We start from the raw sequence: 21,150 nt of genomic DNA, 5'->3' as shown, positions 1-21,150 counted from the left end.
CGCGTCGGCTAATTCATTCGTAACTCTTAGAACTCTGACCATTGAAAATTTTCAACAATTTGCACCTCATTTTTATTATTATTTTACTCTTTAAAAGGTACACCTTCACATCATTGTCGGAGATATAGATAGGTCTGACCATAAAGCCTTCTTTTAAAAAAAATTAAAAAAAAATATATATTTGTATATTTGTTTTTACTCTTCAAGTGTCAATTGATATAAGAGAAGGCAACGTTAAATTATTTGATTATGATTAAAATATATCGAAATCTTACTACTAGTTATAAAATATGTAACATTAAATGACAAGTAGACGAAGGGGCATGATCCTGGAAATGATGGATGGAAATTTTGATTATAAAGTGTCAGAAGGAATCTTTGGGCAATGGCCATTATCATACCTATGGCTGCCATTTCTTGCATCCTTTCTTTGCTTCTCTCTTCTCTAATATCTCAAGTCAGCGCCCAGTTTAACACCGAATACTGTGATAACAACAAAGGGAACTACACAATCAATAGCACCTATCACAACAATCTCAACACCCTTCTATCCACGCTCTCTTCCCACACACAAATTAACTATGGTTTCTACAATTTCTCACATGGTCAAAACAATGACAAAGTAAACGCCATTGGGCTGTGCAGAGGAGATGTTAAGCCAGATGAGTGCCGCAGGTGCCTCAACGATTCTGCACTCACAATCACACAGCTTTGTCCAAACCAGAAAGAGGCACTTCTGTGGTTGAACACTAGCAAATGCCTGTTGCGTTATTCTCACCGCACAATATTCGGGGTCATGGAATCTTCTCCTGGCTTCTACTTGACCAACGTTAATAATGTAACGGAAGCAGATAAGTTCAACCAAGCACTCTCCAACTTAATGAGGAACCTCACAGTCGTGGCTGCATCAGGTGACTCTCGTCTTAAGTATGCTGCGGACAGTGCAATTGCTGCAAATTTTCAAACCGTATATGGTCTTGTGCAATGCACCCCTGATTTGTCTGAGACAGACTGCAATAGATGCTTGGATGGGGCTATCTCAGAAATCCCATCGTGTTGTGGGAACAAGATGGGTGGTAGAGTTCTCAGACCAAGTTGTAATATTAGATTCGAAAGCGCAATCTTCTACGATCAAACGCCTAAATTAGACCCTGATGTAACACCACCATCTCCACCTCCTTCCTCCTTCACTAACACTTCCCCCAAAGGTACTTGTCATTGTTAGACATTTTGATATTTTTTCATCCCTATTGCTTGAAATGCCTCGCTCACCCCGCATAAAATTCTTGTTTATGCAGAAAGCAACAACACAATAACAATTGTCATCGCCGTTGTCGTTTCTATTGTTGTTGTTGCTGTCGTTTCCCTCCTTGGTCTCTGCATATATTTAAGGAGGAAGAAGGCAAGAAAAAGTCCAACAGGCAAGTTTCAAGTGTCTAGTGCATATATGATCCGTCATAACTTCAGAGTATTTTTTCCTATAAATAGTAATTGTTATTGAACTACATAAAATCTATTAAACCGACAAAATATGATTTTTTTAGTTATTGAAAGCATGAGTAAAGTAGCCGCTGAGAATGTAAAAAAGAGGCTTATATACCCTTTATGTTCTGTTTCAGAAATTGTACCACCCGATTTCCCATTCTGACTGCACTATTATTGTGCTTGTGTTGTAACATATTTGAAAAACTCACTAGTTAAATTTTTTTCCCATGTGAAGTTAATCAAGATGATGATGATGACGACATTGAAATTTCTCAGTCATTGCAATTCGACTTCGACACAATACGAGTTGCTACAGAAGACTTCTCTAATTCTAATAAACTTGGAGAAGGTGGATTTGGAGCAGTTTACAGGGTAAATAACTCTGACGAATTCAGATGCACATCGTTTTTCAATCAAAACATGCTATACCATACTAAAATATTAACCGGACAGAGATATATTTTCAGGGTAGGCTCCCCAATGGACAGATGATTGCAGTCAAAAGGTTGTCAAGTGGATCCAGCCAAGGAGACACAGAATTTAAGAATGAAGTGCTTTTAATGGCCAAGCTTCAGCACCGAAATTTAGTTAGGCTACTTGGTTTCTGCTTGGAAGGAAGAGAAAGACTACTTATCTATGAATTTGTTCCTAACAAAAGCCTTGATTATTTCATATTTGGTAGGTCTTATTGACTAATACATATATTTATACACACATATATACCACTAATACTCTTGGTTGTATGCAGATCCAGTCAAGAAAGCACAGTTGGATTGGGAAATGCGATACAAAATCATTAGAGGTATTGCCCGAGGGCTTCTCTACCTTCACGAAGATTCTCTTCTGCGTATTATACATCGTGATCTCAAAGCAAGCAATATTCTCTTAGACGAAGAGATGAATCCTAAGATAGCAGATTTTGGCATGGCAAGACTGGTTTTACTGGATGAAACTCATGCAAATACAAATAGAGTTGTGGGAACCTAGTAAGTATTATCACCTAATCATAATCATCATGTACTATTACTAAATTGTTCAGAGTATGACTTTTAAGAAATGGTTGTAAGAATCAAGCCTTTATAATGATATAATAATGTATGTTGAGTGATAATGTAAACTACTTTCACAGTTATAGGAATTCAAATTAGAACTTTGTTATGAATATCATTACTGGCATTAGCAACCGAAGCTGAATGAAAAATTATGATAGTGGAGAGATTGACTAATTCAACCTGTTCATTGTGGTATGTAGTGGATATATGGCACCGGAGTATATAATGCAAGGACAATTTTCGGTGAAATCAGATATCTTTAGTTTTGGTGTATTGCTTCTTGAGATCGTAAGTGGCCAGAAAAACAGTGGCTTTCGTCATGGGGAGAATGTAGAGGATCTACTAAGCTTCGTAAGTGCTACTTTCTCCTCATTATTTCTTTGTCATTAAAAATATGTTTTAGAAAATTACATGGCGAAAACATTGGTGGAACCAGTCACTTAGTAACAAATTTTTGCAGACATGGAGAAACTGGAGGGATGGAACAGCCGTAAACATTGTAGATCCATCATTGGAAAACAATTCACGAAATGAAGTGATGAGATGCATACATATTGGTTTGCTCTGTGTTCAAGAAAATTTAACTGACAGACCAACCATGGCGACCATTATGCTCATGCTCAGTAGCTATTCTCTGGGTCTCCCCATTCCTTCTGAACCTGCATTTTATGCTAACAGTACAGCTCGAAGCCTTCCAGCCACGTCGTCATGGGGGCATAGTTCAAGGGCAACAGCAAACCAATCTGCTCAAGAGTCAGAAAATGAGAATTCAATCACTGAGCCGTATCCTCGCTAGATTTTGGTCACGGAATTCATATTCATTCACCATCAATGCTTTAGTCTTAAACTTAAATACAGTCTTGGAGCTCATGTAATTTTTTCACGCAATGTCTTGTTTGAATAAACCACACTTTCTCTTTGTTTAATCTGAAACCGAAACCTGTGATATGTCTTTCAGCTGCTCCTGAAGTTTATGTTATGGTTATTCTATTAGCGCAGCTTGGTTCTGCTCTTTCTACACTAACGTGTCTCTTTAGTACTATTGATGTTCAAAATCTGGTTCCCAGATTCCCCATGCCTTTCTGTTTATTCAGAACCAACCACTCTCCAAAATAACTGATAATAAATTGTTTTACACCGTGTCGATAGAAAATTAAATATATTACATTTTAAATATTTTTACTTTAAATTGCTCTGACAAGAAAATTTGAATAATTGAATTTCAAGTTCCTTATAATTAAATGGAGTATTTCAATTATTATAAAATAAAAAAAATATTTTAATGTTAAAGAATATTTAATAATGTAAAATACGAGTTGGTGATACTTTTCTATCATTATTAATAAACGTAATTTTTTATTAAAAACGGTTCAAATGTTTCTAATTAATTTTTTTTATTAAAGTCGGTTCAAAATTTTCTAATTGATGTGAGTATAGTTTTTCTCAATAGAAATTAGTTGAAGTTGGTTTGAATTCTTAGTCGAAGTTAGTTTCAATTAACTATATTTTTTTGGATAACATTGATTGAGCTATTTTCTTACATCTTTCGTCAGTCTGTTTAGGCTGAATTGTTTACGAATGTTGACTTTTTCGATCAGCAACAAATGTTGACTTTTTTTGTCAGCAACAAATGTTGACTAAAGTTCTTTTCTAGAAATAATCTTTATCATAATTAGTCAAAGTTTCTCCAGTTCATATTAACAAAATATTGATATTACATAATTCTAAGCAATTAAATTAATAAACCGTTAATTAATGTAACCTGCTTATTGTGCAATCTCCTCGTTAAATTTTGTATCATATTGGTGATATAGCCATTCAGACTAATAAATTTAATTTCTTTAACCAAAATATAATTCTTAGGGAAAATATATTGTTTAAACTAGAATCTGTTGCATCTTCCTTGCTCGTTTGAACCATCCAATTTTTTGGTTAATATAATTTTGGTTCCAATATATAGTCATGATGAGAGTGTAATATACAAATTAATAAAATGTGTCTTAAAAAGCTTATATTAAAATAAACTTTAAAAAATCTTATAAACAATATAATAGGATGAACTTAGATAAAATTGGGAAAAGGGAAATTGAGAGACGGTTAAATAAATGCATTGACCTGAGCTGACTTGAAAATGTAATGCAATCCAGCCATTGGTAGTTGTCATAGACCAGAGCCACCAAGCCTCTCAAAGTTGACTTTCCACCAAACTAAATACCCCACAAATTATTCTATAAATAAATATAATTTATATAACTTATCCTAACTTAAATCTACTTTTGCTGAATGGTTAGGCAAGAAAAGCCCCACCCCAAAAATAATCCTAAAATGCATAAAATAGAATGAAAGAATTTTTAGTTGTGGAGAAATGGAATGGAAGTAAAATAAAATTATAAGATTTTTTGGTTTAAAACGAGTTTGAATAAAAGTATTGGTTGTCCATGCAACATTTTTTTTCTTATTTTTTAAAGGTATTATTATAATTTTGCAAAAATGGTCTATAAACAGTACCCAATTTCGTAATTTAATACATCATAATTGTGCATCTTAATGGATTTTAATTATCCTCATTTCAATTGGCTTGTGTTTTTTTATATGGTTGAACCACTTTCAACATTTATTGATTTTTTATTATCAATGAAAAAAAAAAGCTGATTGCGATGATCATGCAAGCACCACGCTGAAAGTTGATGGCCAGATATGATTATACAATGTACTCTTCCAGTTTCTTTTATTGCAAATTGGATTTGTTTATTAGGTGAATAAGCTTGTGGACACAATTACACATCCATCAAATACCCAATTTTCTTCATCTCTTTCTTCTGATTTCTTCTTTGTTTATCTTCCATTTATTTTTATGACCATTATTTGAATTTGATTTGAAGGAAAAAAAATGAAAGAAAACCCAATTTTTGCTGCTAAAACCTAACACCATATTTTCCATTAATTAGATCATACAAGAAAAAGTTAATTGAATTAAATCATAAACGAAGTCCATGCACTATCATCATAGTGGGTATGGTGTTATTGCACACATGCAATTAGTGGAGGCCAGCTATGAGTAAACATAACATGCTCTTTCTCTGTAGGATTATCAAACTCCATCTTTGTGGAAAAATCTAAGTTAAATATTATGTAAATAAAATTTGGAAGAGTTTATTTATGTAATTTTAAAAAAAAGATCTATTTATAAAAAATGTGAATTACTAAGAAATAAAGGCAAATACTTCTCCGATCTCCACTTCTTCTCCCTGTACTTCTCCATGAATGGTTAAAAGTTCGTTTTAACTTTTTAAAAAAATTTAAATAATCTCAGGAGATCCTGCATTTCATATCTCTTTTTTAGTTGTATATTTTTCTGATGTTTGATACAATAATTTCATCGTTTGAAAGTGAATAAAATAGTTGACAGAAAGATTTATTGTATTTTATATTAAATTTTGTACTTCAATTTTATATCTCACTCACTGATTTTTAATTTGTTTTAGTTTTTTGACTTCATATTACATCAACTATTAATATTTAACAATAATCAAGCAACCACCACCACAAGTGTTTTAAAAATAAAAACAAAAAACATAAGGAATGGAGGTTCAAAGAGAATTTGACTAAATAAAAGTTTAATGAAATGGAATGAGAAAGTATTTTATAAAATAGTTATTTTTTAAAACAAGTGAGTTTTGATTTATTTGTGTGATGAAAATTGCTTTTAGTTTCTTTAAATATGATTTATTTTTATTTATAATATGATAAGATAGTAGTTATGTAATGAGGTTTGAATCCTCAGCTATAAAAGCTTATCGATAGCATCCAATTATCAGTTGTTATTGGAAGAGCACAGGCAGAATGGGTAATTGTTGTTTCTTGATTTGGTTTGTTTGTTTTCTGCTTTTCATAGCTACGATCATATCTGGAGCCAAAGCCGACGTAACTTCACAAGACTTCCACTATTTCTGCGACTCCAACAACGACAGAGGAAACTACACAACCAATGGCCTCTATAGCCACAACCTCAACAACGCTCTCAACATCATCACTTTCCATGCTTCCAAAAACGGTTTCTACAGCGTCTCAAGCGGCCAGGGCAAAAACAGAGCCAACGCGATTGGGCAGTGCAGAGGTGACATCAAGCCAACAGAGTGCACCAAGTGCCTCACCGAAACCAGAGCCAACCTCACCTACGTTTGCCGCAACCGGAAGGAGGCCATTGGATGGTACGAGAACGAGAAGTGCATGCTGCGCTACTCCGACCGCACCATAACGGGCCTCGACGAAATCGGACCTGCTTACTTCGTGTGGAACCTCAACGACGCACCCAACGCCGACCAGTTCAATCGAGTGGTGAAGAAGCTTCTGGATGGCCTCAGAGACACGGCAGCGTCGGTTGCCTGTGGTCGGAAATACGCGGTGTCCACTGCGACGGGCCCAAATGAGGAAGTCATATTTGGGCTTGCGCAGTGCACCCCTGATTTGACTGGGCCTCAGTGCCTTGACTGCTTGGTCCAGTCCATCGCTGAACTCCCGCGGTGCTGTAATAACAGGATAGGAGCTAGAATTATTAGACCTAGCTGTTATGTGAGGTACGAAACCGATTTTCTTTTCTTTGGGCCTCCGGCACCCGCCCCTTGACTCAACCGCGACTGTTTCTTCCTCCACTTCCACTTCCATATCTTCTGACACCTCCATACACAATATGAAAATATATTTTTATTGTTCTGGTGTCATTCCATAGAATAACTTCCGGATTATGTAATCTGAAAACGCATTTAGAAAAAGACTTCCAGATTACATAATCTAGAAGTTAAAAAAGACTTCTGAATTATGTAATCCGTAAAGTAATCATGCATCTAAAAAAAGACTTCTGGATTATATAATCCAAAAGCTAATTACAAATTTGAAAGATAACTTTCGAATTATGTAATCCAGGATATTATAAAAAGGTAGTTTTGAAAATACGAAAATCTATAGATGTAAGAGAAGAAGGTAGGCAGTTGCAGGAAGAAACAGCCCTCAACCGCTATTTCTTTTGTAAGCTTTAAATCTCACTTCAGAAATTAAACTATCGTAGTTTTGTGATTTGTAAATAAAGTAATACTGGGTGGAGATGGAAAAATAAAACTTGTGGATGACTTCCACACTGAGTCTTGCTTTCTTTCTTCCTTGTTGAATTTTATAAGGAAGGGAGACTAGGATGGATGCGGGTGGGGCTGCATAGTTTTTAATTAGCCAGCCACCGATACTTATCTGCTTAGAACTCTTCATTTGCTCGCAAAAATGTTTGGCTATACCTATACGAGTATGATACAGTTCTTGGTCTGTTCTGGATTCTTTATAACTTTTCATTTATGCATGGATTAAGTTTCTCATTAACATTCTGTACTTTATTCGACAAGAAAATGATGCTGAAAATCCCTAATTGTGCCATTTCATTCTCCTAGTTGGATAGGGGTCGGTTTTTTGTTGTAGTAGAGTGAAACTTATACTTTACTTATCTCATAAAGGATTTTTCCCGACAATAAAAGTCAACACTTCACACCTGTGGGACATCCACTTGGAAGTTTATGGAGACAATTTGTCTCCACAAGGTTTTATTTATAATAATATATTTAATAACTTTTTATTTTATTCCATTTAAAAATATTGTTATCTATATAAGACATTTTATAAATAAATATAAAAGTTATAGAAATAAAAAATAAAATACTTATAATTTTATTATTTTATATTTTAATAATATTAATAATGAAAACATTATATAATATTTATAATACATAATTTTTTTCTAATTTTACTTTTATTAATATATTTTATTTGAAATTATGTAAAAATTGAATTGTGAATATTTCCGTTAACTCCCCTCCCCTCCCCTCCCCTCCCCTCCCCTCCCCTCCCCTCCCCTCCCCTCCCTTATGTCTTTATTTAAATTGTATAAGAAACAATTTCTTATGAGAATTGTTTTAGAGGATAAAAAGACAACAACAAAAAGAGATAACACACTCGCTCGGTTTCCACACTCTCGCTCGATTTCCACACCCAAACTTACATATCAAAGAAATAACTTACATCTTCACTCAATCTCTGCTCATCTTGAGTTGTACCATACCATACGTAGTCCACACCACAAACTTCTTTGAAATTTGGTGAACAAATCCTTTAAGAGGAAGATCGATCGAGATCTCCCTTGCATTGCTCAAAGTTGAATAAATTGAAGAGAAGAACGAGAGAAACTCAATGATAACACGTTTCATCACATCCATTTTTATCAGAGATGGAAGATGATTGAAGTGGTGAGGGATTTAGAGATTAAACTTCAATTTATTGCTATTTCTTTTTATTTGTAGAGTTGTAGTAGTTGAATTACTTCTATGTATATTTGATTTTGGTAAACTAGAGCTTTAAAGGGAATCATGTTCTTATAGAAATTTTGTGTGATAGATACAAATAATAATAAAAATAATACATAAAAATTGTATTTTTACTAATTTTTATAATATAAAAATAAATTGAGTAATTATGATATACAAAGTCTAAGTATTTTTAGATATTTTTAATCATAAAACATTATATAAAACCTTGTTATTTCGCTATTATAGAATATTATAAATTACTTTTTATTTTACTAAATAAAATTTGTGAAAAGCTCCTTCATTACTTATGCTTATATTGGGATATAATTTTACTAAATAAAATTATATTCTTTAAAAATATAATTTTCTTTAAATCCTTGAATGAATAGTTGGACGAAAGAGATATGAAAAACATCAAAAAAATTATGTTTCTTTTAAACACTAAAATTTAACTTTAATTCTATTTTTAGTCTTTAAAATTTGAAAGAAATCTCATTTAAGTTTTTCAATTATTGAAAAAATATTTTAGTCCTTAATTTTTTTTTAAAAAAAATATTTCAACTTTCTGAAAACTAAATTTAAAATTAATTTTATTTAAAAAAAATAAATTTAAAGAACTAAAACATTATATTTTTAAATTTGAGAATTTTTTAAAAATTGGGATCAAAACTATATTCATCCAAATTTGATAAACTAAAACATAATTAAACAAATGTAATAATATTTTTTATTTTTATTGACACTTGCTACAATAGCCAATTACTAATAAAGAAAATAATAGGAATGGGCATTTTAACTGTTGAGTTTATTTTACTATTAATTATATTTGTAATTTCTAAACAAAAGAAAAGTCTTGGTACTCCAATTCAAAACAGCGTATTTGTTAGTTCTTGTTTCCTCTTTTGTCTCTACGCACTCCGGTCGTCTTTGACTCTGGCATCACCTTCCTTCAAATTTCGTAATCTTGACTGCCTAATTAAAAAATGCATTATTTGATCGAACCACAGATTAAATTATAGTAGGTAAACATTTATTCAATAAATAGAGAATAAAAATCAAAGACAGCCATAGATATCGTATGGAAGCAAAATTAGAAATGAATAGTATGTTTTATAAATATGACTGAAGGGAAGTTTGGGCATTGATGATCATACACCCAAAGCTTCAATATTCTCTTTGTGATTCTGAATGGCAGCGCTCTCCTTCATGCTTATTCTCTTTTTTTCTTTTCCATTTCTTATATCTCTTGGCAGCGCTCAGAAGTACATATGTGATAAGGGTGGCAACTACACAGCCAACAGCACCTACAGCACCAACCTCAACACCCTTTTATCCACTCTCTCTTCCAACACACAAATTGAATACGGTTTCTACAACTTTTCATATGGCCAAAACACTGACACAGTATACGCCATAGGGCTCTGCAGAGGAGATCAACAGCCAGGGGAGTGCCGCAGCTGCCTCAACAATTCCAGAGTCGGTATAATGCAGAGTTGTCCAAACCAGAAAAAGGCAATTCTGTGGTCCGATCAATGCATGTTGCGCTACTCTTACGACACAATATTCCATAAAATGGAAACTTCTCCTACTTATTACTGGTGGAACGTAGGAAATGTAACAGAAGTGGATCAGTTCAATGAAGTGCTCGGGAACTTAATGAAGAGCCTAAGAGACATAGCTGCATCAGGTGACTCCCGTCGTAAGTATGCTACAGCGGAAAATGCAACTGGTTTAAATTTTCAAACCATATATGGGCTTGTGCAGTGCACCCCTGATTTGTCTCAGCAAGAATGTTATCACTGTTTAGATGGGGCCATCTCAGAGATCCCAAACTGCTGCAATGGCAAGATAGGTGGTAGAGTTCTCAAACCAAGTTGTAATCTTAGATTCGAAAGTAACAACTTCTACGGAAATACAACTACATTAGACCCAGATCCGGAGGCACCTCCTCCCTCCACCAATAACACTTCCTCCACCAATACCACTTCCTCACAAGGTGATAAAGTATATCCTCTATTTTTATTGGGCCCCTGCATATTTGGGCTTTTTCTGTTTTTAGGCTTTCTGTAGGCTTTTTGTTTTTTTAACCCAATTGGGAGAATAAAAAACTTGACGACTTTTTACGGTAAGTGCACCACTTTGTCAGAAGTAATAATTGTTCCTAAGGACGGATATCGATCCCACAAGGAACAGTGAATTATCAAGTACAATAATCGCTAAATATAGAACAAAACAATTAAAAGTGTACTGAAAGTGGTTGTGTTGGCAATGATCAATAAAAAACAGACAAAGAATTAGTTGTTTCAATTGGAAAAATAGGGATTAGGTTTCATCTCTCTCACTCTCATGTATTTTGATTAGCATGTCAATATTAAGTTCTTTGATTGAAATTGATGCCCGTATAAAAATCATCTATATCGATTCCTCGCATATAAAATCCTTAAGAATGTCCCCTAACTATCGATCCCTCACATAATTATAAGAACAACTTAGAACGAAGCTCAGACGTTTAATAGCAATTAACATTTCAAGTCTATTCCTAGCATTCAAATATGTTAAGTATTGTTGTTTAGGTCCGAATCCTAAAAATACCTCCCGGTCAGATTTAAGATTCTCAATTTGTCACGGAAAATTAAAAGTAAAACAACAATATATATAAAATATCACCTCAATACATAAGAGTTTGAGCAGATTACTCTCAATCCCAAAGGGTAGAATTAGCCACGCATATTTCTATCACCTTTCATTCTCCCAATTGGGTTTCAATTCACTCTATGGTGTTTTCCTCTCAATCTCGCCCCTAAGGTTGAGCCTCTAGCCCTCTATTTATCCTAGTTTTCTAGGGTTAGGTTGTTTCCTATGTCGCGCTAATGGGTTAAATGATAAAACATAAAAAATGCCCAATCTTTCTTTGCATCTTTTCCATTTTGGGACCTTCTATCTTTATCTTTTTAGCTCAAATCATTCATCTTTAATCCAAATATCCAATCTTCCTTAGAAATCTGCAATTAACACCAAATTTGGGAATAAAATACTCTTATTCAAATAAAGATCATAAAAAATGTAAAAAGGTATAAATTCATAAATTAGGGATTATTTTATATGTAAATTAGCAATAAATCCTCATAAGTGCCTATATTTTAATATGAAATATTACTGAAATTAGACACTTATCATTGGCTTTCTGTTTTTACTCTTTCCAGCACCATATATTCTACGTGTACTGTTATGAGATAGCAAATAATAATATCAGAATTGACTTTCATTCTCTTTTCTTCTTCTATTTTTCACATTGCTGTTCTTCTCTATCTCTGTTCTTTTTCAATACTATATTTGGGTTTCTCTATCACTCGCTTCTTGTTTCTCTCTTGCTAATAAGGGTTTCTTTCTTCGACTCCTTGCTAAGCTTCCGCAGGTTTGCTCTACCGATCCCATAGACTCACGTCAACTCTGTTATGGTATCAAAGCTCTTCCTTTGAAGAGCTCTGCTGCGCGCTCTATTCCTCTTTCGTCTTCTCTTTCTTTATGAATCTTTTATGTACTTACGACCTGTCTCTGGTTTTCTTTTAGCGAAATGGCGGAAGGGCGAACAACTACTCTGGAACCCTCCACAAGCAGTTACCTTTATCTCCATCCTGGTGAGAATCCAGCAGCTTCATTGGTCTCGCCGGTGCTTGACTCGACGAATTACCATTCCTGGAGCAGGTCCATCGTAACAGCGCTGAGTGCGAAGAATAAGGTGGAATTCGTTTTGGGTACTCACCCTTGTCCATCAACGAACGACTCTACATGGTTGTTTCGTGGTTAGTACATTCGGTATCTCTCCCTATTAGACAAAGTATTATATGGATGGATGTAGCAATCGATATCTGGAATGACTTGAAAACTAGATATTCGCAAGGTGATCTTTCTATGATTTCTGATTTGCAATCTGAGGCATCTTGTTTGAGTCAGAACGACTTATCTGTAACTGATTATTTTACAAAACTCAGAATTATTTGGGATGAGCTTGATAATTTCCGACCTAACCCTATATGTGTCTGTCGAGTTAAGTGTACTTGCTCTGTAGCGTCTGATATCATTAAAAGAAAATGCGAGGACCAAGCTATGCAATTTCTACGTGGGCTCAATAATCAATTCAACAACATTCGATCGCACGTTCTCCTTATGGAACCGGTACCACCTATTTCTAAATTTTTTTCTTTGGTGGCACATCAAGAACGTCAATTAGAAAATAACTTTCTGATTCCGAATATTAACCATACTAGTGCCATTCGTAATTCTACTCCTACTTGTTCTTTCTGTGGAAAATTTGGTCACACTGAGAATATTTGTTTCAAAAAGGTGGGGTTCCCCAATCAGGAAAATAAAAATTTTAGGTTCAATAGCAATAGGAAAATTTGTACCCATTGCGGCAAGAATGGTCATACCATTGATACTTATTACAGGAAACATGGTTTCCCTCCGGGTTATAACGCACCTAATAGCAGGATCACTCCTTTACTCAATGCTAATGTGACTGATGATGTTTCTTCTGAAATTTGTCAACAAGAACAGATAAATGGGGACATGCCTTCTGTATTCACAGCAACTTGATGACTTTTTACGGCAAGTGCACCGCGTTTGTCAAAAGTAATAATTGTCCCTAAGGACGGATATCGATCCCACAAGGAACAGTGAATTATCGAGTACAATAATCGCTAAATATAAAAACAGAACAATTAAAAGAGTTTTGAATTAATTGTATTGGCACTGATCAATAAGAAAACAAACAAAGAATTAGTTGTTTCAATTGGAAAAATAAGGATTAGTTTCATCTCTCTCACTCTCAAGTATTTTGATTAGCATGTCAATATTAAGTTCTTCGATTGAAATTGATGCCCGTATAAAAATCATTTATATCGATTCCTCGCATATAAAATCCTTAAGAATGTCCCCTAACTATCGATCCCTCGCATAATTATAAGAACAACTTAGAACGAAGCTTAGACGTTTAATAGCAATTAACATTTTAAGTCTATTCCTAGCACTCAAATATGTTAAGCATTGTTGTTTAGGTCCGAACCCTAAAAATACCTCCCGGTCAGATTTAAGATTCTCAATTTGTCACGGAGAATTAAAAGTAAAACAACAATACCAATAATCAATCAAGAACTGAATATTAATATATAAAATATCACCTCAATACATAAGAGTTTGAGCAGATTACTCCCAATCCCAAAGGGTAGAATTAGCCACGCATACTTCTATCACCTTCCATTCTCCCAATTGGGTTACAATTCACTCTATGGTGTTTTCCTCTCAATCTGGCGCACTAAGGTTGAGCCTCTAGCCCTCTATTTATCCTAGTTTTCTAGGGTTAGGTTGTTTATTGTGTCGCGCTAATGGGCTAAATGATAAAACATAAAAAAAAGGCACAATCTTCCTTTGCATCTTTTTCCATTCTGGGACCTTCTATCTTTATCTTTTTAGCTCAAATCATTCATCTTTAATCCAAATCTCCAATCTTCCTTAGAAATCTGCAATTAACACCAAATTTGGGAATAAAATACTCTTATTCAAATAAAGATCATAAAAATGTAAAAATGTATAAATTCATAAATTAGGGATTATTTTATATGTAAATTAGCAATAAATCCTCATAAGTGCCTATATTTTAATATGAAATATTACTGAAATTAGACACTTATCACTCTCCCCAACTTAGAATCTTGCTTGTCCTCAAGCAAAGTAAATGAATATATTTGAATTTAAATATCAAATAGCTTAATTCACTAAAGAACAGATCAAATTAGAAACTTATGATGCTTCCAAATTCAAATATAGAAAATTATAGACACAATCAATTTCCAGAATCAAATCAAAACAAATAAATGACAATTCATCAAGGAATATCTTCTCATATGCTCACGGGTAAGTGTTTGTTTCTCTCTATTTTCACTGAATCATAACAAATCACAGTTGCTTTTCATTTCATCTTCAAATCACAAACATATTAGAAACATGAATCTTGAGGTCTTTTCCAGGGTTGTAATGAGGTTGGGCTTCCAAAAAATATTGGTTTTTCTTAGATAACAAAATGCACATATTAAAGAAGAAGAACATATCTACAATTCAATTATAGAGAACATATATGTTATCTAATTACCACTTTCTTTCGATGTCACATTTTCCCTCATTTTCTTTCTGACTTTTCATGATTTTCATGAAATTTTTCTATCTTTCTTTTCTATTTATTTTTATTCTTCTGTTCCTTTTTTTCTTTTCAATAATAGGAAAAGATTCTTCCTATTTTCAACTTTTTGACTTTCACAATCAGAACCAACCATTCCCTTTTCTATATGTATTGCATCTATGTTCTCCTTCCTTAAACATGCTAAAGGGTAGGAAATTATATCAATAAAGGTTAAGGTGCAATATTAACAAAAAAAATCTTGGCCCAAAGGGGATAAAAAAAATGGAATTCTAATATAAAGGTTGGCTTTTTGGCCCTGGCTCCTAATTAACACAAACAAATGCCTCAATCATCTTCATGCTCTTTTATGATGCAACAAAAATAAAAATTAAGCAACCACAACTGTCAAATCATCAGTAAAACTCTCAAAACTGTTTAAGGTTCACACACTCACTTGGTTTAAATGGTCTCATTCCTTTTTGTCTTGTCATTATCTGTCCTAATCAATCATCCTGTTAAATTTTCATGTATCATAATTTTAACTACATTTGAATAGGGATTCAATCATATTTTCTTTTCTAACCTGTGTCTAATTCATCTCACTACTTAATATTTAAACACAAATTCTTTTTTCCACAATTCAAAATTAATATTCTAGTTCTTTTTAATTTGAAAAGAAAAAAAAACTAGAAAACAAACAAATTAAAACTGAAATTTAGTCAAGAAAGATAATTCAAGACTTAAATTACCAAACTACCAAACCAGAAAATTTATTTAAAATAAGCAATAAAAACAAACTAAACAAATAAGCAAATAAACAGAAAACAAAATAACCGAAAAATAAAATAAATAAAATAAGACAAAATTCAAATAATTTGAAAAGAAAAGAGAATTAGAAAGATAAAACCATATTTTTGCTCAATCCTCTCTTCTTAAGAAGTCATCCAGCTTTTTGTTAAAATCTTTATCTATAGTCTTGCTTCATTTACTGGATCTGCCCCCTGAATAATAGAACATGTCCTCAGGTCAAAATACATAACCTGCAAAATGATTAGGAGGCATACAAGATTGATTTTTTTATATTTTTATTTTTTGAAAAATAAAATAAACAAAGGTAACAACATAAAACTAAAATGTGGACTGGGTTGCCTCCCAGTAAGCGCTCGTTTAACGTCATCTAGCTTGACGCCTGTTTATTTCAAGATGGACAACTCTCTTTGTTGCATCATGTTGTATGCATTCTTCCTCGTTACAAGAACATCTTCAACCACACCATAAGGATCTTTGATGGATCTTTTTGCCAACTGCATCTTGGTGGGTTGAACCTCCAAATCGCCTAAATACAGTGCAGCCTTGTCCACAGATAAAGCACCTATAGACACGGGAAGATTAAAACCTCTCAAGTTCTTAGAATTTTGAAGCAAGTTCCTTTGAGTCATGACACTGCATCTAGCCTCCAACTCTTTATTTCTCTCTTCAATATAGCTCCTATTCTTTAGAAATCTCTCAAATGTTGAATCTTGCTTCAGATTTCCTGCAAAATAATTCCTAGGGAGCAATTTGTCAAAGAATTTTCTGTCCTTCTCTATTTTTGAAGGAGGATGAGGATATGATAAATCTTTTTCAAGAACACTTCTCTCATTATTTTTAATTTTTTCTTCCTCACTTCTTTTCATTTCTCTCTCTAACTCCTCAGTCTCATCTTCTTTTTCAGCTATTACCTTATTGCAATGCTCTTTTGGGTTGGTTTGGTTGTCAACTAAAAACTGACCACTTTGTATTTCTTCAAATTGTTTGGCCACTTTTCCCATTTGGATCTCTATATTCCTGATTGTTGCCATGCTATTTTCTTCCATTATCACAAGCTTTGTTAGGGCTTCTTCAACTTTACTCATTCTTTCAAGCATGAATGGATCCTCAACTTTAGGTGAATTGTTCAGATAAGAACAGTGTCCATTAGGATGATCACCTCCACAAAAATCACACATGATTGAGTGACTCTGGCTTTGAGATGAATGCACAACATATAACTGTTGGGACAATTTAGCCATTTGTGCGGTTAGTTGCTCAATCTGTTGTGTCAGAATTTTATTTTGAGCCAAGAGTGCATCTTCTAACGAACCTTCCTTCTGAGTATTTTGTTTATCATGTTGGGATTGATAATCAGTTGACGCCAATGCAGCAATAATCCTTGTCGCTTGTTCTACATCAAGAGTCATCGTTGTGCCGCCAGCTGCAGCATCTAGGAGCATCTTTGTGTCAGATCTGAGACCGGAGAGAAATATGCTCAGTTGAGCAATATCTTCAAACCCATGATTTGGGCATTTTCTAAGTAACATTTTAAATCTTTCCCATGTCTCACAGAATGATTCATCTACTCCTTGTCTGAACACAGAAATTTCAGACTTTGCTTTGATGTAGCGAGAAATTGGAAAAAATCTTTGCAGGAATTTTTCCTCTACCTCCTTCCAACTAGTGAGACTCTGATTTGGAAATGATCTGAGCCAATCCTTAGCCTTTCCTGCCAATGACAAAGAAAACAAACGCATATAAGCATTTTCAAGATCACTTGATTGAAAGCCCATTGTTCCCACCAATTCATAAAATGTAGACAAATGTGAACATGGATCCTCATGATCCATTGCTTTGAATTGATGAGTAATGATGATAGTGAGAAAATTAGGATTTATTTTCAAGGCCTTAGCGGTAGCAGGTATTGCGATACTAGAATAATGCCTTGGTCCTTGGTACATGACATAATCTCCAAGTGTCCTCTTAGGAGGTGGTGCTTGCTCTTCTGCCATGTTTCTTTCTTCCTAAAACATATTAGTGAGAAAAAAAAAACAGAGTATTTTTTTTTTTAAAAAAAATAAAAAAAAAATAAAAAAAAAATAAAATCTGCAAAATAAAATAAAAATAAAACACTAAAATGACGTTAAGAGAAAAATAACAAAAATATTAAAAACAATATATACAGATAAAACCAAAACTAAAAACAGAATAAAAGAAAACATAAAAACAAGAAATAACGTACATAAAAATAAAAAATAAATACTAGGAATAAAATAATAAATAAAATAAAGCTAAACAAGAATAAAACTGAAAAATATAATTGTAAACAACTAACAAAATTTCTAACTAGCTTACGTAAAAATAAAACTTAAGACTAGTAAAAAATAATAATTAAAACAAATAAATAAAAATAAAACTACGTAAACTAATCCTAAAAAAAACTAAAATAAAATATAATAAAACAAAATCAAAATCAAAACAAAATAAAATAAAAATAAACTAAATTAAATAACGTAAAGAAAAGAAAAGAAAATAATATAAAATCAACAACTTTCTTTTTTTTAAAACAGCAAATCTATAATAAAATAAAATCAAATCTAATTTTAATAAAATAAACAAAATCAAAACAAACAAAAAAATAAAAATAAAAATAAAATATTTACAATAGTTAGGAAATTATACTCAACAAATCAAATCTGTTCCCAGGCAACGGCGCCAAAAACTTGATGACTTTTTACGGCAAGTGCACCGCGTTTGTCAAAAGTAATAATTGTCCCTAAGGACGGATATCGATCCCACAAGGAACAGTGAATTATCGAGTACAATAATCGCTAAATATAAAAACAGAACAATTAAAAGAGTTTTGAATTAATTGTATTGGCACTGATCAATAAGAAAACAAACAAAGAATTAGTTGTTTCAATTGGAAAAATAAGGATTAGTTTCATCTCTCTCACTCTCAAGTATTTTGATTAGCATGTCAATATTAAGTTCTTCGATTGAAATTGATGCCCGTATAAAAATCATTTATATCGATTCCTCGCATATAAAATCCTTAAGAATGTCCCCTAACTATCGATCCCTCGCATAATTATAAGAACAACTTAGAACGAAGCTTAGACGTTTAATAGCAATTAACATTTTAAGTCTATTCCTAGCACTCAAATATGTTAAGCATTGTTGTTTAGGTCCGAACCCTAAAAATACCTCCCGGTCAGATTTAAGATTCTCAATTTGTCACGGAGAATTAAAAGTAAAACAACAATACCAATAATCAATCAAGAACTGAATATTAATATATAAAATATCACCTCAATACATAAGAGTTTGAGCAGATTACTCCCAATCCCAAAGGGTAGAATTAGCCACGCATACTTCTATCACCTTCCATTCTCCCAATTGGGTTACAATTCACTCTATGGTGTTTTCCTCTCAATCTGGCGCACTAAGGTTGAGCCTCTAGCCCTCTATTTATCCTAGTTTTCTAGGGTTAGGTTGTTTATTGTGTCGCGCTAATGGGCTAAATGATAAAACATAAAAAAAAGGCACAATCTTCCTTTGCATCTTTTTCCATTCTGGGACCTTCTATCTTTATCTTTTTAGCTCAAATCATTCATCTTTAATCCAAATCTCCAATCTTCCTTAGAAATATGCAATTAACACCAAATTTGGGAATAAAATACTCTTATTCAAATAAAGATCATAAAAAATGTAAAAAGGTATAAATTCATAAATTAGGGATTATTTTATATGTAAATTAGCAATAAATCCTCATAAGTGCCTATATTTTAATATGAAATATTAAAATATTACTGAAATTAGACACTTATCACCCAACAATATCAAGTTTTATCAGCGCTGATCAAACAAAACTCCATCAATAGTGTTGCGAACCAGCCCCCTGTACAGTTGAATCAAGTGGGCTCTTTCGCTGTCAATAAAGATCAAAAGGGTTCTTCAACGGGTAATGCCATTTTCTCTAATCTCTATACTACTGTTAAAGGTTCTTGGATACTAGATTCAGGAGCAACTGATCATGTTTGTACTTGCTTATCTGACTTTACATCATATAAAATTATAAAACCTGTCCTGATTAGTTTGCCGAATGGTCATCAGTTTTATACTAGTTGTTCTGGAATAGTGACTTTTAGTAATAAACTTTACCTTACTGATGTTCTATATGTGCTTGAGTTTACCTTCAATCTTGTTTTTGCATCCAAACTTGCTTTAAATTTGAACTGTCATTTGATTTTCTCATCTAAGGATTGTGTCATACAGGACAATTTAACGAAAGAGAAGATTGGTATAGTTGAGGCCAAAAATGGCTTGTATATTTTTCATCCTTCTATCTTTCAAAGAAATCTGACAAACAGATACATTCCTTCTATTCATTGTGTTTCTAAGAATGTTAATGTGTGGCACAATAGACTGGGACATCTTTCTAATGAAAGACTGCATGTTTTGAGATCTATATACCCTTGTATTTCTGTTCAAAAACCTTATTTGTGTGATACTTGCCATAGAGCAAAGCAAAGAAAACTCTCTTTCCCTTTAAGTCATTCCAATACTTCTAATATCTTTGATCTTTTACATATGGATAATTGGGGCCCTTGTTCTATTACTTCCATGCATGGTTTTCGATATTTTTTAACTATTGTGGACGATTTTTCTTGTTATACTTGGGTAATCCCTATGTGCACAAAATCTGAAGTTAGAACACACATAATTAGTTTTTTTATCTTATGTTGAAAACCATTTTAACACCACTGTAAAAACTATACGCTCTGATAATGGTGTTGAGTTTGCCATGACTAATTTGTTTTCTTCTAAAGGCATAATACATCAAAAAACTTGTGTTGAGACACCGGAACAAAACGGTATTGCCGAACATAAACACCAGCATATTCTTAATGTTACACGTGCTTTGCTTTTTCAAGCCCATTTACCCCCCATATTTTGGCAATTTGCTGTTTTGCATGCTGTTTTACTCATTAATTGTATTCCAACCCCTTTATTGCAAAACATGACTCCTTATGAAAAGTTACATGGCTCTCTTTATGATATTTCTTCTTTGCGTGTTTTCGGTTGTCTTTGTTACTCTAGCACCATTACTTCTCATAGAAAGAAATTTGATGACAGATCCGTGTCAGGTATTTTTTTAGGTTTTCAACCTCATACTAAAGGTTACCTTTTTCTTAATCTTAGAAATCATAACATTGAGATCTCAAGACATATTGTCTTTTATGAAAATATCTTTCCATACAATTTGAAAGATAATAAAAATGATAGTCCCAACAATTTG

At 33.1% G+C, this 21,150-nt stretch overlaps 2 protein-coding genes, 1 long non-coding RNA gene and 1 pseudogene across 3 annotated transcripts; all 4 read left to right on the top strand.

Annotated features, from left to right (window-relative positions):
- The first annotated feature begins 249 nt into the window (after positions 1-249).
- Positions 250-3,557, top strand: LOC137827529 (cysteine-rich receptor-like protein kinase 26). The gene is made up of 7 exons (XM_068633708.2): positions 250-1,208; positions 1,299-1,421; positions 1,721-1,857; positions 1,953-2,163; positions 2,234-2,471; positions 2,738-2,888; positions 2,998-3,557. Exons 1-7 carry the CDS (start codon positions 386-388, stop codon positions 3,331-3,333), a joined length of 2,019 nt encoding a protein of 672 aa, XP_068489809.2. The 5' UTR covers positions 250-385; the 3' UTR covers positions 3,334-3,557.
- Positions 3,558-6,260: 2,703 nt separating this feature from the next.
- On the top strand, positions 6,261-7,258 carry LOC137827540 (antimicrobial ginkbilobin-2-like protein). Its single transcript, XM_068633727.2, has one exon. It carries the CDS (start codon positions 6,381-6,383, stop codon positions 7,161-7,163), a length of 783 nt encoding a protein of 260 aa, XP_068489828.1. The 5' UTR covers positions 6,261-6,380; the 3' UTR covers positions 7,164-7,258.
- Positions 7,259-12,287: 5,029 nt separating this feature from the next.
- LOC150025743 (uncharacterized) lies at positions 12,288-12,885 on the top strand. The gene is made up of 2 exons (XR_016523568.1): positions 12,288-12,339; positions 12,452-12,885. It is a non-coding gene; the product is annotated as an uncharacterized LOC150025743 (long non-coding RNA).
- A 4,478-nt stretch (positions 12,886-17,363) lies between these two features.
- On the top strand, positions 17,364-17,469 carry LOC137830779 (small nucleolar RNA R71; annotated as a pseudogene).
- The last annotated feature ends 3,681 nt before the right edge of the window (positions 17,470-21,150 follow it).

Source organism: Phaseolus vulgaris, chromosome 7, assembly GCF_051622355.1.
Source record: "Phaseolus vulgaris cultivar YP4 chromosome 7, ASM5162235v1, whole genome shotgun sequence".
Lineage (NCBI taxonomy): Eukaryota > Viridiplantae > Streptophyta > Magnoliopsida > Fabales > Fabaceae > Phaseolus > Phaseolus vulgaris.
Note: the sequence above shows the minus strand (reverse complement) of the source record. Positions and strands in the feature narration are given on the sequence as shown.

Excerpts from the sequence above, each read along its gene's own strand:
- LOC137827529 (XM_068633708.2), top strand. The coding sequence starts at position 386 with ATGGCCATTATCATACCTATGGCTGCCATTTCTTGCATCCTTTCTTTG. Across the intron at positions 1,209-1,298 it reads CACTAACACTTCCCCCAAAG|AAAGCAACAACACAATAACA; the intron begins GTACTTGTCATT and ends TTGTTTATGCAG. Across the intron at positions 2,472-2,737 it reads AATAGAGTTGTGGGAACCTA|TGGATATATGGCACCGGAGT; the intron begins GTAAGTATTATC and ends TGTGGTATGTAG.
- LOC137827540 (XM_068633727.2), top strand. The coding sequence starts at position 6,381 with ATGGGTAATTGTTGTTTCTTGATTTGGTTTGTTTGTTTTCTGCTTTTC.